The 26,796-nt window shown below is 39.4% G+C and overlaps 2 protein-coding genes and 1 long non-coding RNA gene across 8 annotated transcripts in view; 2 read left to right on the forward strand and 1 right to left on the reverse strand.

Moving 5' to 3' along the window:
• Window positions 1-18,825, forward strand: part of DNAAF5 (dynein axonemal assembly factor 5) — a 29,687-nt gene extending 10,862 nt beyond the window's left edge. The window contains exons 7-13 of the mRNA XM_030482561.1: window positions 561-704; window positions 5,167-5,335; window positions 8,366-8,513; window positions 13,400-13,550; window positions 14,843-14,999; window positions 17,058-17,249; window positions 17,821-18,825. Coding sequence (XP_030338421.1) covers window positions 561-704; window positions 5,167-5,335; window positions 8,366-8,513; window positions 13,400-13,550; window positions 14,843-14,999; window positions 17,058-17,249; window positions 17,821-17,960 — 1,101 coding nt within the window. The 3' untranslated portion in view covers window positions 17,961-18,825. The remainder of the gene's footprint in view (window positions 1-560; window positions 705-5,166; window positions 5,336-8,365; window positions 8,514-13,399; window positions 13,551-14,842; window positions 15,000-17,057; window positions 17,250-17,820) is intronic.
• On the reverse strand, window positions 5,621-23,638 carry LOC115606521. Its single transcript, XR_003990922.1, has 3 exons — window positions 23,627-23,638; window positions 21,221-21,225; window positions 5,621-5,692 (listed from the first exon to the last, which is right to left on the reverse strand). It is a non-coding gene; the product is annotated as an uncharacterized LOC115606521 (long non-coding RNA).
• The window catches only part of LOC115606514 (SUN domain-containing protein 1-like), a 40,011-nt gene continuing 26,966 nt past the window's right edge, over window positions 13,752-26,796 (forward strand). The window contains exon 1 of one of the 6 annotated variants that reach the window (XM_030482551.1): window positions 13,752-13,761. The gene's annotated coding sequence lies outside the window, so the exon portion shown is untranslated. Of the gene's footprint in view, window positions 13,762-20,813; window positions 20,918-24,772; window positions 24,923-26,796 lie in introns of those variants that run through there. The other 5 variants (XM_030482550.1, XM_030482557.1, XM_030482560.1 and 2 more) reach the window with 5 other exon arrangements.

The following is a 26,796-nucleotide window of genomic DNA, read 5'->3' on the forward strand; positions in this document are numbered from 1 at the left end:
TTATCATAGAAGTTATTGCAAACTGACAACAATATTGACTTCACTGATAGCAGTTGGATCAAGATAACCTGAATTATATTGCACCAAATGAGATAGATTGGCTGAGATAAAAGCACATGCTCAGGTTTTCTTGGTTTATGTAGTTAACCATTATTGTTTCATTCAAATAGCCAAACATGGAAAAATATTTGAAAGAGTTGTAACAAATACCTTATTAATTAACAAATTGCACTTCAGAATGAGAAAGTACTGTCAGTAAGTGTTCCAAAATGCTTTGATGTTTTTATTCACAATGGAATAATTGTGTGATTAAGAGCAGGGTCATTTATTTTGTTAATGGGATAAGGTAAGTATGAGCAAACAGTATGGGAGGAAGATTATATTGTATTCTGTAAAAAGTAGAATATAGGTAATCAAAAGAACATGAAAATATCAATGTGTTACCAATTTAGGGCATTATACAGTGCTCAGATTTTATTATTGTCATTTCGCATATCTCTTTCTTAAAGAGGATATTTTCTAACAAAACATAACAAATTTATGCTTGTATTAAAAAATAGGTCTTTTATATGGAGCAGTTACTTAGTTGTGTACAAGCATTGATTGAAGTATGCCAGGAAGACTGCAAAGAAATCAGCTTGCAGCTAATGAAAGTTTTGGTGACAATAATGGCAATACCATGTTCTCAGCACCTTAAAGAAAAGGTAAACTATGAGCTGGTGTAATATTTTGGTGTGTTTCTGAATTTTCACTATTGATGAGGCACTTTGTCTAAACAGAGCCATAATTATTTGTCTTGCTGTTAGGTTTAAACCACAGAAATCCATAACTCATCCACAAAGACTGGTAGAGTTTGAAATGATTTGGTGTTGCATGACCTTGACTGTGCCCTCTGTCTGTCTCCTCATCTTTTTCCCATAGCTGAAATTACTTTGGGTTTAGTCTGTTTAAAACAGATAAAGGTAACTCCAGAAGAATAAATCCTTAAAATCTTATTTGTAAGAGCTAAGAATTTGTACAATACTGCTAGTTTTATTTGAGGATTGCTTGTTTTTCATCTTTACCCACGTGTGTGAGTGTGTGTGTAGCAATCTGTTTTAAAAATGATATAGAAACATAATAGGTAAACATTTAGATACACGTACAACTTCAAATTAATCAGATTCACTCTGTTATAATGAAAGAAGCATGAGGAAATACTTGGATTCTGTGTTTAGTCATAAAACTCTTCTGCAAAGATCAATCCCTATGGTACTGTCTGGTGGTTAGTTAATATTTAGTAGTCACTGTGAAGGCTGAAGGACATTATCATTTATCAGTCAAAATATTGATATTTCTGCTTTGTCAGCTCACAGTTCAGTTACTAGTGCTGCATGTATTTCTAGGCAACAGTCTGAAGATCTCAGCTTAATGTTGGATGCTGCAAATCCACAGGGCTGTAATTGAGATTGGCTGCAACAGAGACTAGGGTCTTACAGGTTCTTTCTTTTATGGAACTGCGTGACAGGGTGGTGCTAGGTTTGGGGTGGGACAAAAGTTGAGGTTAAAGTCTAGAGCAGCAGTGGTGCCAGAAGAGCTGAATGCATTGTTGCATCTTGCAAACACTGTAAGACTAGAACATACGCTGATGTTTCTAGGGCAGATTTTAGCTCCTACATAAGGGTGGCTTGAAGTACATTACCGGAGCATGGGAAGCTCACTGGGCTAGAAGAACACTTTACTTGGGTGGATATTAATCTTTGGGCCATGGTTTAGGTAAAGATGTTCAAGTGTTTATGCTTGTCCCTGGATTCTGCAGAACCATGGGCATGCTGTTGGTGCTAGTTGAACTGCTGATGCTTACTTTTTAGGTGGATATAAGTCACTGGATTTTGTTAAAGTTAGGTTATATACAGGAGCACACAAGTGGCTAGGAAAAAAATCAGATTTATCTTCTAATATTAAAGAACAATTCACCTATAGATCAAGAACACTACTAGTCTTAAAAAAGTGATAGTTTCATAATCATTTTTTTTATCTTAGACAAAGATCAGCCTGTTTCTTACAGAAGTTGACCTTTTTACCTCACCACGAGAACCAAAAGTTTAAATGTTGCAGGAGTGCTTTAAAATCAACGACACGTGTAGATGCCCTGGTAATAGATGAGCTTTTTTGGCTAACCATTATCTCACCCCCTTATTTTCTCTCTTCCTCTTTCTTCCCCAAGCTAAATATCAAATAAATCAGCAAGCCATCCTCATGTAGGATAATTGCGACCTATCCAAGTTGTCTTTCTTTCAAACGTGTGCCTTTAATGCGGTGGTTATTCTACTTCCTTTTCTCTTGCTCCCAGGCATGATATTCCAAAGGCCTGTATAGCATCAGTATTTATGGCCTCATAGCTGACAGGCTGCCTCCATGAAGGCATAACACTTAGAAAACTATTCTGAAAGAACTAAAATAGAACAAAGCTTAAAACAAGAATTGAAAAACACTTTGCAGGCCAAAGAGGTACAACATGAAGATCTGTCTTGTGGAGAGCCAGTGCGAGGGTGGGATTTCTGGGGGGTTAGTTTTGTTTTTGTTTTGTTTTAAACAAACAGTCTGTCCAAGCAAGCCGTGGACAGATGGATCTGGTATGTTTTGCGGTATCTTGTCTGTTTAGCCCTACAGTGGTCTATAAAGTCAGCAATGTCCATTTAAAACCTTACAAATTCATACTCCTACAAAGAAAGCAGTTTCATGGAGATAAATCTTGATTTTCACATATGGAAAAGTTAATCTCCCAAGATTATTAAAGGTTTAAGATGTTCCTGCAGTTGCAGCTGATTTTTAAAGTTGACAGTACTTTGGATGAGAATCCTTTTTCTCATTAGCTTTTCTTTCAGCTAGACAGATAGAAAACCTGGCAACGAGAATACATAATTGCAGTGTTTCAAATTTGTCACAGAGACAAACATGGCTTGAATTTTTTATTTTATTTTTTCCCCAGTTACTGACTATTCTAAAACTTCAAAGTGAGCTGTACAACTTGCAGAAAGCAAGAAGTCCCTGTTCAAATAGCTGAAGACCATATTGGACAAATGTATTTCAGCTGGCTTTACAAGTATAAGTGTGTTGTTCGGAAATGAAGTCCGTATTCAGGATCAAAAGAGTCTCAGTATAAACATAAATTATTCAATAACTTGCATTATAGAACTTCAATTCAGGCTTTACTACAAGGGGACAGAAGATCACAAATAGCAGAGACCACAACTGGTGTGACCTGATTGTGAACACTCAACGGATTTGCTTGATTTTTGTCCCTTTTGCTTTGTGTTCATCAGTGTTTCTGGTTGCTTAGGGCTAAGGAAAAAGATGGAGACCACCAACTGAGCACTTCGGTATCATGATGAGTGTGGTTTACAGCCCCAAATAGACTGAAGACATATCAGTTGTTAAAGAGTCTGTTAAACATGTATTGGGCTTGTCAGTGCTTTAACTGGTGACCTAAAGATAAGATTTTGTTTCATTGCCAGTGGCCTGTGTTATCTTGGCTCTTCTTTCAGCCATTATTAGCATGAAAATAATGTGTCATTAAACTTGCTAGCTTTCAAATATAGGAAAGAAAATCACCCTTGCTATTTTTTTTAAACTCTGAGACACTTCTTAATGAGAAGATATGCATCAGTCTATTGGCATATTTAATTTAATTTTTTTTTAATTGCATTCTTGCAACTATTTAGAGAGTTTATTTTTAATCACCTGTGAACAGTGTATTATTTTGTCCCTCTTGTTCAGTGGAAAAAAAACTCCTTGCAGATCGTGGTGGGATTAATAATGAGGAACAGTTTCTGTCTTCACACATTCTGTTAAATGTTCCATTAATTTACAGATAAATGAATATTTTACATACAAATTGTTTTGGCTGGCTGGCAAAATGCTTCCATGAAAGGAGAAATCTTGTGGTGGAGGCAGGCAAACCTGCTTTAGGAGTAATCTTTGTCCTTAGCAAATCCTGGTTTGTTCCCTTTTTTTCCTAGAAATCTCATATATTTTCTCCACATCTGGTACTTCCATAATAACAGCTTTGTCTGGCAAGTGATTAGTCTGTAAAATTCTAAAGGTCCCAGACATGTTTCAGCTAACTTGTGCAGTTAAGTTAATCTTAAAAATATAAAAAATATGACTACAAGTTGTAGTTCTACTGAACCACTTTTAAAGTCAAATGATGTCACTCACAGCGCAGTGCTGCATCTCTCCCTGCTAGAACTGCCCATGCTGACAACATATATTATTTCTCAGTGGGGTTTCTAACAGTGTCTTGCTCCCCATTCTTGATTCTCTGTCCAGTGAAATCACTAAGACTATAGATGCTGCTTCCAGAATGTTTTTGATCTCTTCTCTAAAGAAGTTTTGTACCTCTGGGAGGAGTTTTGAGGAATTGTAAAAGCAAATTTTCCTTTGTGTTGAAATACATCTGCTACACTGATTATGAAAATCTATATGTTTCCTTGCCAAGCATGATCATGTCTGGAATTCATTTAGTAGGATTTTTTACATGTTTTATTTGTGCATGTTTTATTTGCCTGTCTCATGGGATAGTCTAAATGTAAATATGAAGAAAGTATTTCAAATGTAACAATAAATTTTGGTACTTCTAAGCAGTTGAAAATTTCAAAATTAACCTGGTACTCTTAAGAAAGCATCCAGAATAATTAAAATTGGGGGGTGGGAGAACAAGAGGAGAGAGGGAAAATACCATGTCTTCTCTGAGCTGCAACAACAATAGGTTCTGGAAGCTGCCACAGCATGTTAGATGGGATTGTGAGAAATTCCCTCTCAATGTTTTAAAGCATTCTTAAATTAAGGAGAAACGAGTTTAAAACTATTCTTTAGAATTCTTTAAGAGCTTTTTTATGATGTGGTTAGTTTTTGGATAGGTTTTTACATGGATTAGAGTTTCTTTTGTTTTGCTGTTATGTTCCTGTGTTCCTTATGATTTCATTTTGAAATTGGGACAAATGTTTCACTTTTATTTAAAGTTAATGGATATAGTATAGGCAGACATTAAATATCAATCTTGATTGTCCAAGTCTAAACTATAGAAATCTTCTTGTGTCCTTTCTGTTCTTACAGTATGAGTTTTAAAGATTTCTCTTTTTTTAATCATTGTTTCAGTTAAGTGTCCTATATCTGTTTTAACAGGTGGAGGAAACAATGTCTTCATTAGCTGAAGTGCAGCAATTGGATAGTTTTCTTTATCTCTACCAACAGCATATAATTCAGCTTATGGAATGGGTTTCAGTATCATGTGATAGCTGGACGTGCTATTCTCCAGAAATATTACAGTTAGATGTCATTGCAACTCATTCAGGTATGGCTTTTTTAGTAGTTCTTAAAAAAATAAAGTATGAACTTCCATTGCCTGCAGACACATTGTGTTTTGTAACGAATAGTGTAATATTTAGAAACTTCACAAGAATACAATGGAAAGCAAAACTAAAAATCATAGAATCACAGACTGGTTTGGCTTAGATCATATAGTTCCAACCCCCTGCCACGGACAAGGACATCTTCCACTAGACCAGGTTGCTCCAAGCCCCGTCCAACCTGGCCTTGAACACTGCCAGGGATTGGGCAGCTACAGCTTGTCTGGGCAAAGAACTTCTTCCTTATAAGTAATCTGAATCTACTCTCTGTCACTTTAAAACCATTCTCCCTTATCCTGTCACTACCTGCCCTTGTCAAAAGCCCCTCTCCAGCTTTCTTGTTGGCCCCTTTAGGCACTGGAAGCTGCTCTAAGGTCTCCCCCAGAACCTTCTTTTCTGCAGGCTGAACAAGCCCAGCTCTCTCTCCATAACAAGTGCACCTCTGCGTCCGTAACAGAGGTACTCCAGCCCTTGGAGCATATTCGTGGTCTCCTCTAGACTCACTCCAAAAGGTCCATGTCCTTCTTGTGTTCGGGGCCCCAACTGCTGAACGCAGTACTCCAAGGGGTCTCACAGGGGTGGAATAGAGGGTGGAAATCTCAACCTGTTCTTCTCTAGAAAATTTTGAAGCAGCTCAAATTCCAAAATACTCTTTGACTGCGAGTAGCATACTAAAAGCACTTACGTAGAAGTACACTTTCAGGTAAATGAAATAGCTAAGGATTGTGGAGAGATGAACTGATGTAGCTTATGCCTCAAAAAATGTACCTATTTTTTCCATATATTCACTACTCTTATAAAGGATACTATCTGTCTGTACAACATTTCCTCACTTGTGTTCTTCAACATACTGCTGTGTATAGATCAGTGCAACACTTTGGCATACATTTCACGTAGCTTCAGATCTGCACAGTGAACATTACTCTGGCGCAGCTCTCAGATCACATCTACAGGCAAGGGATGCAGTGACAGGCAGTTCTTTTTCACCTAGACACCCATTTTAAGATTATTAAAATAGAAAGTCCTGTTTATTTGTTTTCTTCCTTTCTGTTAGCTAAAAAACGGATGTAGACAGCTACTTCAGGTACAGATGAAGTAGTATTATTGCTACCGCAAATAAATGTGGACAGGTATATTTTAAAGGACTGTACCTTCTGCATTTAATCCTTGAATAAGTACTTTTTCTTTTTTTCATCTGTGGAAAAAGTTTTTTCAGTGCAAGATCTGAGGGGCCAACTTTTCTGTATATTTGCACTCCCATTTCCATGACTGAGGGACTTCTAGACAGTTGTCTCTGTTTTCCTTAATGCCGAATAAATCATCAAATGTCTGGGCAAACTTTTTGGTTTGCACCCAACACTGGTAATATGCTATTGTCTGTTTTGTGTCTGACAGAGCAGCTCCTAGAGCTATTTTTTTTGTTTGTTTCCTTTCTTTTCATTCCCACACATAATGTTGTTTTTAATCAATCTAATCAGTTTTACTCATTTCAATTTTTCTCAGTTTTTGCTGCTTTTCAGAAACGTATGCTTAAGCTGAAACTAGCAATGTAGTTTGTTTTGTTTATTTTCCATCTGTTGAATTTGCTCTTATGGGTTTGGTATAATAGTAGTATCTTTTAAATGTCTCAGAACTCACATGAAGCAATGTATTTTGAATAAATGCTGTGAAAGTAAAGACCTATTTGTTGGCACAGAAATATAGCAAACTGCAGTTCAACGCCCTGTATTGCTTCGGTCTAGACAGTGAAGATATTTTTTTGGGGGGGGGGGAGGGTGGTATTATTATTTTAAACGTTAAATTTCCAGATATTATTAAATACTATTGAACTTGGTTTGGAATCTTAAATACTTCAATCTGTCCATTCCATGTGTGAAGAATATTCTTGTCATTAGAAATGCCAGTGTTGTGTCTCCTTCTGGCAGGATTTTCAGAGTGACTAGAGTTGAATGGAATGTGCATCACAAGGATGCAAAGCTGAACAAATTCCTAGGGGAAAGTAGTTTTTTGTAAACATAGAGCATTTTGCAGCAAGAAGCTTGCAGAATAAAGCATATGTGTAGTCTATATGTATTTCCCCTCTTTAAAACCATGCAGATGTTAATCATTATCAAGGAGAAAGGCACAAACTTCCTTCTGTTTTGGGAAAATCATTTCTTCAAATGTTGGGATAACAGCTATGGGGTTTTTGGTTGTTGTTTAAATTGTTAAATTGTTTAGTGGTGAAAACAATTTGTCATAGGATGTGAAAAGGTTAACAAACTAGAGAACAGATTTGGAAAATATTTTTATTTCAAATAGCTTCTAAAATTCACTGAATTTTAATTTTTTTTTTTTTTTTTTTTTTTTTTTTTTTTGGTAAAATGCAAGTAAGCATTATTTAAACATGGAGACAGCATACTGCTGCAATAATTCTATTATCCAAGTTTTGAGGCTAATCCTTTCCAGCATGCCCTTTCCCATGCCTCTGGGAGTCATGAACATCTCTCCTTGAATGCTGCATGTGGAAAAACTTGAAAGAATTAAAAAGCATAGTTAATGCTGCTATTTGGAGTGGTAAGCTTTGTGCATAGCCTCAAGCTTTCAGAGGTATAGTGTTAATCCTCCCCAACGAATTAGTCCACCCAAAACGTCATCTCGTACTGCTGGTGCCATCAACTAGCAGATGTCATTGATATGTCCATGCCACATAATATAGCAATACCAAGCTGGCTAAATGAGATGGGGAGTAAACCTATCTTCAGGGAGCACCATGCTGAGACTGGGGGTACCTGTGCCCATGGAGTTAGCTTGGGCATTTGTACACTGCCTAATACGATGTAACATGGATACATCAACAGCTGCCATGCAAGAGTGGAAAGTTAAGTACTATTTTTAATACCAGGCATATTACAAATTTTAATGCACTCCCATATTAAACATCTAAATAGAACTTGTTAGCACTCTGAAATAAGTGTTATGTGTTTATTTTCTAGGTCATGTCATAGGTGAAGCTCTAAATAACTTTATTCTCATTCTGAAGACGTGTCTTCAGCCAAACAAAGATCCCCAGATGCGGTTAAAACTTTTCACTGTTTTATCACAGTTGCTCCAGAAAGCTAGTGAAACAGTCAATTCTCAGGGGTAAGTAGAGTTCTGATTTCACACAGCTATGCGAACACTACAGTGGCTTTAAAAAGTAACAACCATGGTAGTTACTTAACCCCTATAATTGCATCCATGTTAGCATGTCTGGAAGAAGAAAGACTTTCCCACCATCTTCTACATTATATTTTTTTCCTATATTTTTTAACAATATTTAGAAGGGCACAGTGCAATAATTAAAATATATATATAAATAAATTGAAGTCTGGACTTCCTCCACCGTTGTCTTCCTACCTCTGCCACTATGGAGAATTAAAATGGATGTCATGCAAATCTGGATAGTTTTAAAAAAATAGCAAGCTATAGTTGAAAAGAATATATGTTTGAAAGCTAAAATGGGGATTCTTAGGAAAGAAATACGGAGAGAGGGTTAGTTGGGTTTTTTTCTTTTTCTCCCAGCCAGCTCCTAAATCCTGAAAATTTGCCTGTAGTCATTGTAAGGAAACATTAAAATACCAAAAAAAAGGGAATATAAAAATGCCCATGATGTAGCATGATGTTTAAAAAGCATTAAACTAAATGTTTGTTAAGGAATTATTACTATTCTCAGTGACTGAAGATGGAAGTCTCCTGTTGCTGGGCACTATTTATGCTTTGCAAGTACAATCTAACTAATTTACAGTGCTTATAAAACCCCTCAATTTATAACAATGCCAGCAGTGGGGCTCTTCTGTCATTATTAATTTAGCTTAGTAGTAGCGTAAACACTTGATTTCATAGGAGAGAATGTAATGAAGTTGTCCTTTTTTAACTGAAAGCTTTTGTGCCAAGTGTGTTATCTGTTTCTGTAGTTTGAGGATCCCATGTTAAAATCCGTATTCATATGAAAAATCTCTTTGTAGTCAGTGGATTACTTGTTTAAATAACCATGTAACTAAGTGGTAGTTACAAGATCAATCTAGATATGCAAGAATCTTCCTGAAAGAAAGAAAAGCACTTTGAAAACTATTTTAAGTGTTCCAGGACCTATTTGTTGTAAGCTAATCTGTTGTATCTTAGATCTGTATCATCTGAGAATGCAAAGACTGTGAAGCCAAAAAATGGCATCTCTGTCTTCTGTGATGCCCTGAACACAACAGTAATGCTTATTAAGTGTGCAATCATATTTCAGTCTAAAAATGGGATAATGTGACTCTCTCCTATCTATTTTCTTTTATGGCCTAATTATACTGTCCTCTCTTTACTGCAGAATAAGTTATTAGCTCCTGTTCATCTCCCATACATTCACATTTATTATTTTGTACATTTGTTTTTAAAACATTAAATATGTTCATTTTTTCAAAGTATTTAATCAAATTCAGACCTGGTCAGCAAGTTAAGTCACACTGGCATTTCTTCTCTATACATTTTCACTTATCTGGTCTCCTGCTCTTCCTCCTCAGAAATAGCATTACAGATTACAGCAGAATAGAATTTGAAGCACTGAGTTAAATTCTCTGTTCTGCCTCTTATTGTGATCTACAGAAAATCGTTCCAGCTGCATCTAAGCAGAATGACTGGTACATTACATGGCATGCTGCAGAGTCCTGACCTGTAGTGTTCCTGACTAGGGTGGCTAGGAGGTTGGAAGGATTTCTCCATTAAGAGAGATCTTTACTCATTCTTTGTTTCTCACCTGTACAGTAGGATTGGTAGCTCTTCTGTCTGAAAGTGTCTGAAGTGCTCAGGTACTGCTGGTAGAGAGAAATGATCAGTCAGGACCACATGGAGAACATCATCAAAAGTAAACTTTTACTTTGACTACTGCCAAAACAAATAGGATGAGCAGCAAAATCTTTCATCTGCAACCCAGTAATTTGTATAAATAATGGAGCCAAGAAGGAAAAAAAGAAAACCAACTCAATGAGCTGCCAGCTTTACTAGGTTTCCCAGGAAAGGGAAATTATATTAGTGTGGAAAAAATAGAAGAATATGTTTCAAAGTAATACTGTCAGTGAATATAGCCACACCAGATCTCCAAAGATAGCAGTGATGGAACTTGTTTCGCTTGGGGCAGTCTGAGTGAGTGGCCTTTTGTCAAGGTTAGATACACTCAATTAGATTAATAGACCTGTTTGTATGAAGAACGACTCCTGGCCAAGGATGGCCCAGTTGAACTCATAATGAGGCTCTTAGTCCTCTGAGACAAGAGCAGTGCAATGAATTTTACCAGTAGGTTCATCTTCAGAAACTAAAAAGCAGTAGAGGAAGCTAAATGACTCTTTGAAGTCTTGATCCTACTTGTCACAGCAAATGCTTTAATGTAGGAAGTAACAGGTAAAATTTTTGTGTTTGAAGAGCTGTTTGCAAAACATTTTTGGAGATTTTGATTTGTAAAGCAAAGCCGATTTTGTTTCAGATTACCTGGATTTAGGATGTTAAGTTTGGGGAAAAGAGCATACACACACAAACCCCAAAATACAACAATCCACATATAAAGCCAAGTGCAGCAGTGCCATAAAAGCAGAAAAGAGACCAATCTAGAACAAAAATGTATTCAAAAAATAATTAACATGGAGTGAAAGTTTAAGTATATAAGCCCATTAAATGGGAGTAGCAATTTTAATGTAAACCCAAGCTCTGCTTTTTATATCTGCATAAGAGCTAGGTATTACTGTATGCACAGATGATGGTTTAGTTACTTCATATCCAGTTGAGAATAAAGTCTCAACTCTGTGAATGCAAATAGCATAGACAGGGTATGTTCTTTCATAGAAATGACTCACTTTTAGAATTAAGTTACACAGATTTACCACAGTAAGAGGGAGAATTTAATTGCATCAGCAACAGCAGAAAATACGTCTTAATGGTAATGAGAGATAGTGTAGTGAAATAGTAATAAGTTCTGGTTACACAGTCACTTTCACTGCTGGCAGTAATTTGTTTAGCTCCTTAAAAACATTCTACCAGTTTAGATAAGAAGGTTTTCAGTTATTATGCTAAACACAGTTGTGTGGTCATCTAATTTTGTTTGAGTCTGACATGATTGAGTCAGATAATTGCCAGATATGGCTTTACTGATTCTATTTCAAGGCACTAGAACAAATACTCTCACAAATAGCATAGCATTATGGTTAACATAATGCTGATGGAATTTACCTTTATGTTTTGACAGATTGGTTTTTCTTTGCAGTTTAACAGAAGGCTTTATTAAAAACAGAAGCAGCTACTGATCAGATAGCACAAAGCTGCTTTTAGCTTTGGAGCTAAAAGGAAATTTGGAATGATCGTGATCATTAGTTATATTTTTTTTCCCAGCAACTTTTTGAACAGAAAATTATTACTTCTCAAAAACGGGTTTAAAATAATTAATCTAAAGGGTTTTGGCAAATTTAGATGTGTCTAATGAGAAATCAGATTTCTTGTTATTGCTGAATCTGAAGTGCCATCTGCTGGACAGGAAGCAAGAATGGATCTCTGACTTTCTCAGGCACTGAGTGTTCCCTTAGCTGAGGGGCTAAGCAGCAGCCAGCTGTGTATGTTTCATCATGTTGAGGATGGAGATATTCAGGTTTGTGTGTGTGTAATACACATTTAAGGCCTGGCAGGCTGGCTGGTCACACTTCAGTCAGGTTACACCTGGATGACAAGGTCTAACTGCAGTGGGTGAAGGGTAGCCACAGGAAAGCTGCAGACACAATTACATTTCTTATTACATTGATACAAAACTGTTACGGATTTTTTTATTGCTGACTGATTTTGTTTTGTCATGGAGGGGATTTTTGAAAAAGTTCTTAGTGATAATTGTTTATTGTTGACGTCTACCCATTATGTTCCTCCTGTGGCTTGGCACATCTCTATAGGAGTCACTCATCCTGGAAATGTAGGACTCTTAGAAAAGTCAGCAACAGCTTCTTCCCTTTCTGCGAGGCAGCAGGGTGGTGATGTGCTGTTTTGCACTCAGGTGGCTGTGGTCCAGGTCTGTGGGAAGTTTGAGTACAGTTTGACACAAGTCAAGGTAGATTTTACCCTGTTACTTGTCAATCTGTTTTGCATGCTGCCAGCTGCTTTTCAAGGCAGAGAGGCATAGTGAATAACCTGAGCCTTAGTTATGTAGACACAGCCAGGCACAAGTGTCTCTTGGATGCAGCAAAGTTTTGGGGTTTTTTTTTAACTTGTGTGTAAGAGCTCTATCTTTTTTTCTCTCAATTTAAAATTGTTTGATATGGAATTAAATGGGTGTGAGGGAATACTGCCTGCTGCAATTGCTGATTCTTGCAGCAACTTTCAGCATTATAGTAGCCCATTCAGTAAGGGAGGAGGAAGAAGCATCACCAAAAATATCACAGATTTGTGTGTTTGTAATGAAAACAAACTAGTAGTGGACTGGCACCATCAGAAAATCCTACAGATCTCCGACCCCTGAGGGAGACGAGTTTCTGAGCCAAGGGAGAGCTGAAGTATTCTGTGTAGGCTCCCTGCAGTATCAGCAGTTCAGGTCTCATCAATAGCATTCATACTTTTCACATTATAAATACTTTTCACTGGACAGTCTCAAAGGGCCTTACAAATATTAATGAATCCTCACAGCATTCATATGGGGTGTTATCTCCACTTCACAGACGGAGAAAATGAGACAGAGAGAAGGTAAGTAGTTTACCAAGATAACGCAGTGAGTCACGGGCATCGTCTGAAGTGGGAGAAAGTCTAGCCTCCCCTTTCCATGAATGTTAGGTATTTGTTTAAATATTATCTAGAAAAATTAAGTTATGAAAAGCTTATCACATGCATTATAATAACATTGGCTTGTAAGGGTTTTTTTACAGTCCTTTTTTTTTTCCTTTTCTGCCTATGTTTCTATAACAGAAAATTCTCTTTTACATCCTGTCAGTCTCTTTATCACTTTCTCATGAACCTTTATTTTGCTTTCTTATTTTTGGCTTCAGGCTGTTCCCTAGCTACCTTGAGATTGTGATAAAAGACATACTAGCTCCTAATCTGCAGTGGCATGCTGGAAGAACAGCAGCTGCCATCCGCACTACAGCTGTATCATGCCTTTGGGCTCTTATTCACTGTGAAATGCTTTCACCAGAAGAGGTAAATTCTCTCTTTCTCATCAAATGTACTTTGAAATCTCAGGCAGGAAGACAAATGCAAGGGGGGGGGGGGAGAGAATAAAACCTTATTGTAAGTAATATTTTGATGGACATACAGTTTTCATAATAAAATTCATTAATTGAGTATAAGTAATTGAACAGATCAGTAGTGGAGGGATGATATTACCCTGATCAGAGACCTGAGGCCAGCGGTATGGTGAGCTGTAGAACTCGCAGTCATCAAGTTTTGTAAATCTTTGTTCTAGCATAATGTCACTTCTGTAGCACAAAACCCTCACCACTGTTAGCACAACTTGACATCACTGGACCCCTAAGCTGTGCCTGTGCAGCAGCACTGGAGCTACCTACGGTATGCTTTTGTATAATGTGGAAAAGACACCAGTGGTGTTGGCTTGGAGCCCACAGGTCCACTTAGGGAATTAAAAAAAAAAGGATTCCTGGAAAGGGCAGGAGGACCCGAGATGGAACTTGGAGGGTATCTGTAGAAATGGAGGTAGAGAGCTAACAAAGATTACACTTAAAGTGTTACACACCATAGTGATTATGGATTAATCGAGCCTGAGGGGTTTTTGAAGCTTCTTTGCCAACAAAAATAGCATTTGGAAATGATGCACTGGAAATATGTTCGATATAAGGGCATTTTAAAAAAAATGGAATTAAAATGTTATTAAATGTTCATAGACTTTACTGTCTTTATAACAGACCTTAATTGAACAAAGTGTTTAAACACATTTAACTGGTTGAGTTCCCATATACAAAAACATTTCTATCAGAGACTATTGTTCTAGTTAAACAATTTTCTGCATCAGTGCCTTAATGCCTGTTTTGCATTAATGAATATGAAATGTACATATTAAAGTCAAATTATGAAGCTCACTAAAACATTGTATTTCAACAGTCTTTACTTACAAGCTTCCTGTTAGAATAAGAGCACCATCTACTGGTACATACACAAAATTCTCATCTCCAAATTATTTAAAGTCTTGCCAACATTTTTTTTCCTAAATAAAAAGGCAAGGAAGTTTAAAGCTTTTACAAGTTACATAAAACTCATCTGCATATATACTGAACATCATGAACTGGATGATTGACTGGTGGATTTTAATTTTCCAAGCTTGCTGAGAGGCAAAAATAGAGCTGTTTAACTTCCAGGATTTTTCAGGTTAACTTTTTAAATTAAGCAAGCCAGTATCGGTCAGACTTAATAGTAACTGATGTAACCAAGAAGCATATTAGCTTAGAGTTGTTTTATGCTTTTCCTGTTAATTGTAGGTCTTAAAAGTCAAAGATGGGCTAATGCCTCAAATTATTGCTGCCATGGATGAAGACTCTAAAATTACTCGACTGATGGCTTGTCGTATTGTTGATGTTCTTTTAAAAGTCTGTGGGAGGCAGTTTGAAGAAGATAAATTTACCAAAACTTACACAGGTAAGTAAGTGTAAAAGTTGGGGGTTTTTATATTTATTTATTTTTTTAATCAAGATCTCAGTGTTGAAGAATTACAGTTGCTTTGTTCATAGCTTAGCTTTTAAGGATGAAAAGCACCATGCTGGAGCAGTAGGCAGACTGTACAGCTTTAGGATTCACTGTGCAGGCTGTCCACCTTGCGTGCAGATTCCCTGCAGCTGATAGGGATGAAGGCACTAATAGAGAGTAGGGAATGACAAAAACTGCTGTCTATCACTGTGGCATCTGGCTTTAATCCCACATAGAGAGCAAAAAGCTTTTAAACAGTTGGATGTGCAAAAAAGTTGCAGGCTTAGTTTCTCAGCCATTCTTACTTTACCCCCATACACATATTCTAATGCTATTCCTGTGTTCTCTTACCTGGTATTTTAACTATTTGGGTAGCTCCTCCCCAGAGACCTTTTATAGATATTAAGGAAATGGAGAAAGTAGAGTGCTGCACAAAATCATACCATTAGCCACATTTTTGTGTGTGAGAGGCAATTTAATGTCTTATTCCTGCAGAGACTTAGACATGGTTTTAAACTGATGAAACTGCTTCAGGTGTATAAAGTACACATACACATTTTAGGAAATCGAGGTGTTAAACAGTTGAGTAGGTGGTGGTGTGTGACTCCACCAGCACTTGCTTCTTGCAAGTCCTTTCTGTAGTAGGTTTTTAACTGCAGTATGTCATTTCATTGAGGTGGTGTTTTGCAGACAAGTTCACGTTCTTTGGAAGTTCCCTCGCTCCCAATTGTGCAGAACCGAGCATTATTCCAAGTATTATTATGCATTAGACCACTAGATGGAACTTCACTCAATATTATGGTCCTTGCCAGGCTTGCCAGTATTTTATCTGCATTGCTTCCTCGTTTAGACTATATGAAATAATGTTCTAAGTATAGTGAAAGCAGAACAGTAATGCATTATATAATTGGTAGTCACATTGTTCTCCGTGCTGTGTTTGAGGGCCAAGAGCAAACCATTTAATTGTACCATAAATAGACCTGAATAGGTAGTGGGTTGGGGTTTTTTAATTTAAAAAAAAAGGGGGGGGGTGAGGGAGAGAAAGAAAAAACCCCTCATCTAGAGTGCTGTAATTTCAAATAGAGGTGTTATGTGTAATGCTTCTTAGGATGGTGTTTAAATGCTAAACAATGAATTAGGAGAAGTATGGTCTATGCTATTGTTGTGGTTTGAGCATGGGCATGACATGCTGTGGTATGGAATACCCCTTTGGCTAGCTTGGGTCAGGTGTCCTGTCTCTGCTTCCTCCCGGCTTCCCCTCCTCCCTGGCAAAGCATGAGACTGAGAAAGTCCTTGGTTGGAATAAACATTACTTAGCAACAACTAAAAACATCAGTGTTATCAGCGTTGTTCCCAGGCTGAAAGTTAAAAAACACAGCACTGCACCAGCTACTAAGAAAGAGAAAAATGACTGCTATAGCTGAACCCAGGACAGCTATGTAACAGGATTTATGTTCTCAGAGATATATACAAATAAATTGAACCTTCCCAAATTCAGCATCTTAATGACTGATATATTTTCTTACATTGCACAGTAGAAAGCTAACAACAAACATTTTTAATTCGGAGAAACACACAATCAAGCAATTGTCAAAGTGTATCTTCGCATCTTGCATATTCAAATAGTCTGCAATGCAGTTATTAACTGAAACAGTAATATATGATAGAAATACTGTGCTTGATAGAGCATGAAAATACTTAAACTCTGTACTTCTATCATGCATTAATAACCATAACACCTTGTTAGAAAGAGTGGTAGAGAATATTCAACTAATCTTAATAGTTCCGTAAATTTCTTTTAATGTTTTTGTCACCATAATAATTCAATAAAAATGCACTATGTGCTTTTAGGAACAATGTACTATGTGTATACACAGTGTTGAAAATACAGAAATAAAAATGCAACAGTAATTTCAGTGATGACAAAATACATTCATTTTTTCAAATGCAAAAGATGACTTTGCTGTCCACAGTGCTATTTGGTTGTGCATATTTAAAACTCCCTTTCAGAAGTTTTAAAGCGTCTGGATGATGCTTCATCTGATGTACGACTGGCAGCTGCTCACACCTTAACGAATTGGTTTAAATGCTTAAAGGACAGTGATGTGAAATCTGCAATGGAAGGTCATATTGAGTTTCTGTACCAAGAACTGTTGATACATCTCGATGATCCAGATCAAAATATCCAAAATGCAGTCCTAGGTAAGATATTCAGTCATACGTATTTTCAACAGCACTTTTTAGATCATGCTTTCAAGTGTTATGTGAAAGTGGCACATACAACTAGAGGCTAATCCTAAGAGGCTGGAAGCTTTCCTTTGGGTTTCAGTACGTATGAGCTGAGACTTTTTACCTGAATGCAGAATGTAATGTTTTATCTAGCACTCAGGAGAGGGGGAATATCAGTGCAGCCAACGTATCAGAAGACTTTATAGATGGTAAACAGGATATGGAGCGCAGACACAAACCATGGCAGGATGTGACCATATCCTCACTTGCTTGATGAATTCTTTGGAATTTATATAGTATATTGGTCTGTGTTCATGCACATAAATGTTAAAATATAGACCTCAGCTAATGAGGGAGGAATCAGGTTGTCATGACTGCACAACTTGTAGAACAACTTCCAGGTTAGGTTTCAGCTACTCTGAGAGAACTTAGATAAACCCAGAGTGGCTAATGATTTATAAAACATAGAATCATAGAATGGTTAGAGTTGGAAAGGACCTTAGGATCATCTAGTTCCAACGCCCAACATGTTTTTGTTTTACAGAAGTTTTAAAGGAAGGAAGCAGTTTATTTCCAGAACTGCTCGTGAGAGAAATTGAAGCAGTTGCACATAAGCATCAGACGCCTATCTATTGTAATCAACTCCTCCATCACATTCAGTCAGCCAAAGAATCAGCTTTATGAATTGATGCTGAAATTCTTTTTCGTGAACTGTATGTGAAATCTGTATGATCTGGATTACTTTCATATTTTCATTTGCTTAAGAAAGGCCAAGCAATATATAGGTTGGTTTTTTTTCTTTGTAAGTTCACTATTAGCTCATTTAAAATTCAAATTCTGTGTTCTTTGCTGTTTGAGCAGTTCTTTGTATTTGCTAGCAATAAAACAATGTTTAAATTCACTTTGCGTTGGAAGTTTTTCAGATAAAAGATTTAAAGAAGAGTGTTTTTCAGAAATTTGATACTATTTATAATCGAGATAATTTATTTAACAAAGTAGTAGTCTAATGTCAAAGTTATTAATGTAATTCAGTGAGGACGCAGTCTTTCAAGGAGCATTTCAAACTCCCGATAAAATCCAATTTTGCAGAGTTAGGTCTGTGAACATCAGTTTTATCAGGAAAAAAACAAGCCAAACTTCTCTTGCATAATGCAGCAACATTTGTACATGTTACACCCATACTTACTATGCTGGTATAACAGGGACATACTCTGAGTAGGTGTCACTAAAGGAATAGTTTTTATTGGCATTTCATGGCTGAGAATAAAGCTAATCTTTTTTAAATTAAGATTTATACATGGGAGGAAATGTGCTGTTTTGTCATTTAGATTAAGAGTATTTGTCTTTTTGTATTAAATATGTTGCATCTGCAGTTTTTGTGTTTATACCATTGTGCCTTGGAAAGCAAGCAACATTTGTTTGCATAGTACTTTGAAATTAAATTCTGCGACATTAGGCTAACACTTGATTTACATTTTTAAGAGACATTTGTAGTGTCATCTTATATTCTCAGCTGTGTAATAAAGTGAGCTCTCAGATTCTTGTCTACGTCATTGTGGGGTAGTGTGCTATTTATTGCATTCACAAGTCATTGAAAATCAGGATCCTGATTTTTATATTGGGAGGGGGTTAATTATTACAGTCAAAAAGTGCGCTTTGGCTTCTAATTTCCAAGCACCCTGGCTCAGTGGGGTTTGGTAGTACTCCTTATCCTGTAGGAAGTCCTCACATCTGTTTATTCTTCGGAGCTAACTACTTTTTCAGACTTGTGACACAATTGTTAACCAAACTATGATCTGTTTACAGCAATATCTCCCTGCATTCTCAATGAAACACCTGAGAGAGATTAGATAAACACGACAATCTTACTCCTACCTTAAAAGCAAAGTCACGTAAACTTATGGCCACTTCTCCACAAAATACTATCTAAAAACAATAATAATATTAATGCTACAGAATAATTGAGTAGTTTCTTATGGATCCAAAAGCTATTTTGCATTCCTGTAGAATAGGATACTCATTTTAGATCAAATTTAGTATTTAAAGTGGATTTTTCTTTTCATGAAAAGCCAAAATATAAACATGCCTGTATTGAGCAGCATTTTAGCTGACTAAAAACTATTAACTGTAATGTGAGGACGAGCTGAAATTCTTAGAAGGCGCAATATGAGTGAAATAAAAATCCCTAGAAGACCTTAAATGGAGTGAAAAGGTTGTGGAGTCTCCAGGCTTGGAGATACTCAAAACTGAATTTAACACACTCCTGGGAAACCTGTTCTACCCGGCTGTGCTTGGGCAGGGATTTGGACTTCATGATCTCTAGAGGCCTCTTCCAGCCCCTGGAATCACATGGAATCACATTTCATAGTATCACAGCCTATTCGGTGATTCCATTAAATTGTTTCCTTACTCTAATCAATGATTAAAAAGCCAATTTAGTTAGACTGGAAATAGGCTACATAACTATCGTAACAGAGCTCTCAGAGTTTTCATTCAACACTGTTCTCAAAAAAAAAAAAAAAACAGTTTCAAAGTGCTGCAAAGCAGCAGGTTATTCCAGTGCAACCTAAAGTTTCGCTTCAGGAACACAAACTCAGTTCTCACTGTAAAGTTCCCTTGAAAGTTCACTTTTAGCTTCCTATGTTGTCAAAATTCAGGTTCTTTACCACTGACTTCAGCAGCCTCAGGATGGCTGCAGCGCAAATGTTGTGCAACTGCTTTTCATTACCCTTGTGATCTAAAGGAGAGACATTTGAAAACCCAACTTCAAATGTGGGATTAGAGAAGAGAACCTTCTTCAGTGAAGTGAAATTTAGTCAAAGTTGTTCAAGATGTTCTAAAGCTGGTACATCAGGACATACACAAATAGTAATTGCTTCAGCAAGCTTGGTATCTTCAGCAGGCTGGGAAATTTTCTTCTGCCTATGTCAAGCATTTTGTTATCTGTCAGAACACTCTGTGTGGGATGCCTCTCAAAGAAAAATCTCCGCATCATCCAGCAAACCAGCTCTTTTCTCCAGGGCCAGGAGAGCTTTTTGAATTGAATATTCTTAATAGTCCTTTTAGAAGCACGTTAAACAGCAACCTGACCTTGTTTATGCGTCTGTGACAAATGAGGTATCTGCCACTACATCCTTTTATCAGAAAGTGTTGTGGACATAAGACTTCAACAATATGCTGGCCCTGCTTATAGTTTACCATACTTTAACCTCTACAACCCAAATTTCTCAAATCCCTTTATGAAGAAGTACTATTATCAAGTCACCTGTGGATGGTGTATGAGCCTGGGTATGTATGTTTGGTGTACGAGCCTTTCTTTCTCAGCTTCAAACTTTTACAGCATCAGTAGGAACACAATTGATATTTTTTTCCTATTTTCCTAGATTAAATATTCTATGTACTAAATTTTGTTTGCATTCATTGCGTAATGGTACTAGGATCCTACGCATTTCATAACTTTTAAGCAAGGACAATTTTGGGGGAGCAAAACTGTTATCGCGAACTTTCAGACCTTTGAGATAAACAGGCTTCAGCCCTGCCCTTCCTGTGACGAACAGATGTGCTGCTGTCTTCGTCCTTGTAAGCTAGAAGACCCGTTCTGGAGGATCCTGGGACTTGGATTCTCAGTAAAACAGTTTTTGGTAAGTGCATGCATTTGTTTAACTGAATATAGAATCTTTAAATATTTGCTAGCTACCTTAAAGAGAATCAATTAACTAGACATTGAGAGGGTGCTGTCAAATCAGGCACCTGGGCTTTCAGAGACATCAGAAAGCATTTCCAGGAGAGACAGGAGGGAGGTTAAGTATGTTCCCTGATCCATCCACCCCTCATCCATGCAGGTCCCTACAGCATCCCTTCAGGGCGGCTGCAGTAAGTCTTTCTGTAGGGCTCTGGCAGTGCACTGTGTGACCTGAACCCCCACTGAAAGTGTCCCAAGGCACCTTGTCTGCTTGCACGCACCGTGTGCTCCCCAGAGACTGACCTCCAGCTACAGCTGGAGAGCTCCCAGAAACTGTAATAACCCATCAGAATTCAAATCTATTCTGATCTCCACATATAGAACTTTATATGTATATTATAGTATCACAACTATCCAATTACCATTGGAAATTATAGTATATAGTATAATTTTAGTAAATCTTTACTAAACTGTAGTTTTAGTGAAGCTTTACTAGAGTTTTTAGTTATATAAATTATATACTATTCTATACACTATAGTATAATATAAAGTTTTACTAAAACTAGTTTAACTATAGTTTTATATATACTTTTTTACTTTTACAGTTTACTATAATGCAGTAAAACTAGTTTTACTATACTATATATACTATAGTATATATACTATATACTATGTACTATACTATATACTATTCTATACACTATCGCTTAAAGTTATACTAAAACTATTGGTTTAGTAAAGTTTTACTTTATTTATTTATACTATACAATATTCTATACACTAGTATATATAAAGTTATACTAAAATACTGTTTTAGTGAAGTTTTACTATACATTATACACCATAGTATAAAGTTTTACTAAACCTGTACTATATGCTATGCTATATACTAGACTACAGTGTAATAAAACTATACTATTATAATATAACCAGAATAGTTATTTATGTTATTTATATTTATTATTTTATTGACTATATTTAAGTTGTTATACTGTAATAGCTATAGTTCTATGTATATATAGGTCACATTAGAGTTCTGTCGGGTTATTGCAAAGGCTTTATCTCAGAGGAAGTCCCCTGGCTAGAGCATTGCCCCAGATAGAATGGAACATCTGGGCCTGTGGAAGTCAACATCTGATTCAAGAGAAGCCAAGTTTCTGTTTCATTTGCAGCATCTGTGTTAGATCACACATAGGCAGGTGAGCAGCTTTAGCTAAAAGAATGGGTCAGAGCTGGTCCTGGAGGATATGTAGTGGACTGCTCTGTGCCTCAGCCCTTCACATGAAGCTCTAACCATGTTTTGAAAAGAGAAACAAAAATAAAGTGAAAAAATCTTCATTATAAGGCAGCCGAAGGATCAACAAAAATTACAGTTAACAGGCTTGCATCCATTTACTGAGATCAATCCCTCAGGGAAGCTCACGAGCAGCAGTGACTGAGATGAAGCAGCCGATGAGAGCGGGGAGAACGGCTGCTCTGTCGGGCTGCCTCATATGTAATCGGCTTTTCTCGTTAATGTCTGAAATCCCGTCAGTCAGGACGGTGGCAGGATCTAGTGGCAAAATTGAATTGAAGTGCTTCACATCCCCATTTTAACTGATCACCTAATTGCTCTGTATGGAGCACCTTTGGCTGATGGCAGTGAAGGTGTAGAGAAAGGGCCTAATGAGTTTAACCATAGTGTGAAGCAGATGGCGAGAAACTTTAACAAGCAAGATTTCCAGGTATTTTAGGTGATTTTCATACTAATGCATGTATATGATCACCTCCCCAGCCTTGGACATAAAAGTCACCACACCTCCTCACACTAAGGAACAACGCTACAGCATCCACCTTGCCCAGCAAGGGAAGGAGATTGAAGCAGTAATATGAGAATCATGGTGGCAAGGGAAGGGAAGGGAAAGGAAGAGATGGGACTAGAGAAATGTGAACCTTGGGTTGGTGTAGCCTTGTACTACAGTTTCCCTATACCTAGTGTCAGCTGAAAAGCCTTTTTTTCCGAAATTCCTAACTGCCCTATACAGTCAAACTGAAACCTTTTTAACATCATCACTTTTTATTCTTATTGATCATTTTTCTACAAACTTCAGCTTATCCAACAGAACTAAGTGAGCCCACTTAATGTCCAGAGCTTGTGAAAAACTTTTGAGGAATTTTTGTTTGCCTCAGAGCAGTTTCTATTGAAACACAGAAAAATTGACTCAACACATGTACCAGCTTCTTTTAACAAAACTGGGACATCCAACCAAGTTTCCCTTAAATCCTAGAAGCCAAAGGCTCTATTGCTCCTCATAGCTGAGGAGCGGAGGGAAAGCTGAGTGTAAGCCATCCTCTTCCCGCCTCTCAGCCTGGTCTAGTTGGAAAAACAACTGCTCAGGACAAGTCAGAGCAGCCCCGGGAGCTGGAGCAATGCCTGGGGTGAGCGACATGCCCCATCCTGCCAGGGCAGAGTGCAGCCTGCCCTTGCTGGGGAGCGGCCTGGCCTCACACCACCACCAATTGTCAGGCAGATTTAAACTAAGAAGTTATTTTGCCCTGTCTTAAGCCCTTAAACAGCATCTAATCTAAAGAAAACAGGTGAGGCGCAAGTGCAGAAAGGGAAGGGGTGGTCAGAGAAGGGAGGTGATTTACTCTTCTGCAGAGCACCCAGCCTGGTGAGGGGCTGCACGTTTTGCCAAACCCTGTGCTGGTTTCCAGGTGCTGCTGGGGCCAGCGCAACCTTGGCTGCAGCATTTTAAAGCTTTCCCAAAGCTGCAGCAAAGCTCTTTTTTAAAAGAAACTAAAAATTCAACCTAAAATCAGTGATACATTAACATGAGCTAATGTCTTAATGCCATTATTTTGCTTTTTTTTTCTGTTCCTTAAGGATTAGCAGCTTTTACCCTTTTGTACCCAAACAAGTACACAGAGCCTATTTATTTGATAATAACGTATTTATTACCCAGTCGTTCCCAACAAGCTGAGTCACTTAGATTAGATATAAGGAAGTCGTCCTTCACTGTGAAGGTGGTAAGACACTAGCACAGGTTGCGCCATCCCTGCCAGTGTTCAAGCCAGGCTGGACGGGGCTTGGAGCAACTTGGTCTACTGGAATTTGTCCCTGCCCATGGCAGTGGGTTGGAATAAGATGGGCTTTAAGGTCCCTTCCAACCCAAACCATTCTGTGATTTCTCCTGCACGCACAAAAATAACAATTTTGAGCCTTTCTGAAGCGACTCGCTCCCTGCTCCTGTTTACTGCCACTTGAGCCATCCTTGCCTGCTGCACGCAGCATTGCATTGCACACCAGAGAACTGTGGGGTCAGCTTAACTGAAGGTTAAAGGAAATGTGACTGAGACAGAGATTTCCAATCCAACCTGTTTATGTTCCCCAACCAGTTGTACGATGGGGCTTGTTTCACACCAGGACCCCTCTGCTGAAAGCAAGCCTGCCCAGCAGTCACCATAGCCCGGCACTGGTGAAGCACACTGGAGCGCAGCAGTCAGTGTGCTGTGAGGTCTTAGAGAAGAGTGGCAAGAAAACCCCAAAAAGACAGAGTAGGAAGAAAACAGCAAGGAGAGAGAGACATAATGAGAAAAATCACGAGGATCCAAACAACAGAGGGCAAAGCGAGACTGAAAGGCAACTCCCTTCATCTCATCAGCCCTTCACACCTCAGAGGGGGCCGAGGCTCCATTTTACGCAGGAAGAGGGCGGAAGGCAGCGGGGCGCCGGTGCCCCCATGGGGGGGGCCTGCCCGGCGTGGGGAGGGACACACGCTGCGCCCCGCCGTGTGAGGGGCGGTTACCGGTGGGCGGGGCGGGCGCTCGCGCAGAGGGGGGGCGCTGCCGGCACGCGCCGTGCGGACGGGGCGAGGCGGAGGCTCCGGGCGGCCTTGGCGGAGCGGGCGGGGCGAGGCCAATCTCAGCCGCCGTTGCTGCTGTCTGTGGTGGCTTTGCCTTTTCCTCGGTTCACCGGCGACAGGTAACCACCACCCCGGGCACCGGCAGCGCCGGCCCTGCGTGCGCGCGGCCACCTACTCTCTCTCCTTCCCTTCCCCGCTGCCTCCTGCGAGGGGAAGCCTCTCCGTGCCCGTGCTGTGGCGGGCGGGGCTCTCCCTTAGGGCTCAGGCCGCCTTTTCCCTGTCTTGCCGCGGGGCGGGTCGGCGAACAGCTCAGCGCCAGAGCCGTTTCGGCCGTTGCCGCGAGGCCAGCCGCCCCCTCGCGCCCCGCCGCCGCCGTTTAACCGCCACTCGCTAGTCGGTGGCAGCTGCCGCCCGCTCCCGCCTCGGCCCGCCGGGAGCGTGAGGGCCGGTCCCGGGAGGCACCGCCCGCGGGCGCTGTGTCCCGGTCTGCATAGTGCTCGGGCCGTACGGCAGGGAAGGCGTCGCGTTGGCGAGCGGGCTGGAGTTGCTGGGTCAGGCGGTGACCTCGGGGCCCAAAGCTGTTTGGATCGGCTGGAAGGAGAGAAATCTCTGCCGTCTGCCCGCGTGGGTGCCTGTTGGCCTGGCACTTGGAGCGTTTTCTTGTCAGAAGTCACTATAACCTGCGGCTTTCCGTTCTGATTTAGAAAGACGTGATAAGCGTGCCGCAGTGCCGGCGCTCGCTGCAGCTGCTCTGCCGGAGCGCAAAGGTAACGTCCCGCAAGCGGTGGTGCTGCCTGGTGCTGGGCAGTGCCAGCTCTGCCTGTGCTGTCCCCCGATTGCCCCCTCGGGGCAGCTGCTGTCGGTGCACAGTTTCTGTGGGGAATGTCGTGGTAAACAGGCGGGGTCTGGCATCACTCCCGGAGCAAATGATTGTCCCTGGGTTTACTGCAAAATACGATTTTTTTTTTTTTTTTTTAAGAGTTGTGCTCGTTTTGAGGTGTTGGAGCGGTATTCCTGACATGATTGTGTTTCGGCACCCTTCTGTAACCACAGAGGTAGAAGTGTGAAACACAAAACTGTTTGGAGGCAGCACCTGTTTTCTGACAGCAGCCAGAAGTTTTCTGGAAAGAAGTCTGCTGGAAATAAAAAGTATTTGGTTTGCCTTATCTTATTATTAAAAAGAGGTATTGCTTATAACATGTTACAGGAAAGGAAGGTTATGCAGTACTTGCAATCCCCCTATCCCACCGTTTATAGTTTAACATTGCACAAAAAGGAAGTGAAATCTTCACTCATTAAAAAAAAAAGTAATATCTTAGTGCTTCGCAACTATCATAGGTTAATGCTTCTGTAGAATTTCCAAGTTAACGTCTAATTCCCTTATGTGGGTGTATTACTATTTGCTGATTTTTATATAATACTATGGAAGCGACTTGGTGCTTGTTGAGTGTGAGTGATCTGCATGGAGGGCTTTATGGACAAGCTTAGCAGGCTTTTTACGTTTGTACATTAGTAAATGCAGCGTATGTATCTTTAAATCTGTGCTACTGCATTGGGCTGTGGGTTGGTGATTTTTAAGAGTTGGGGACATTTTAGGCGTTCGAGTGTAGGAGTTAGTCATGAAGAGTGTGGTTTGGGTTTGATTTTGTCAGACAGTTGATGTCTAAACTGGTGGTTGTTGGGCAGGTGAAGGCGACGCAGCCGGTAGGTAAACCGTGCCTCCCATGGCCACCGGCGCCCGGCCGTTACAGCGCGCAGGGCCGGGGCGCAGCTGGGTCCGTCTCCGCGGCCGGGCCTCCGCGCAGGGTAACCGGCAGGTTAAATCGCCCGTGAGCCCGGGCTCTGCGGCCGAGTGACGAGGAAAGCTCCGCGAGGCCGGGTCAGATCCGTTGGGCTTTGTTGGGGCCGGGAAGCCATTTTGGGATCCTGCGGTGTGGAATGGAACGGCGTGTCCTGTCCGCCGGGCCGCGCGCGCGGAGCCCGGGCCGCCATC

Source organism: Strigops habroptila, chromosome 4 (genome assembly GCF_004027225.2).
Source record: "Strigops habroptila isolate Jane chromosome 4, bStrHab1.2.pri, whole genome shotgun sequence".
NCBI classification, from domain to species: Eukaryota; Metazoa; Chordata; class Aves; order Psittaciformes; family Psittacidae; genus Strigops; species Strigops habroptila.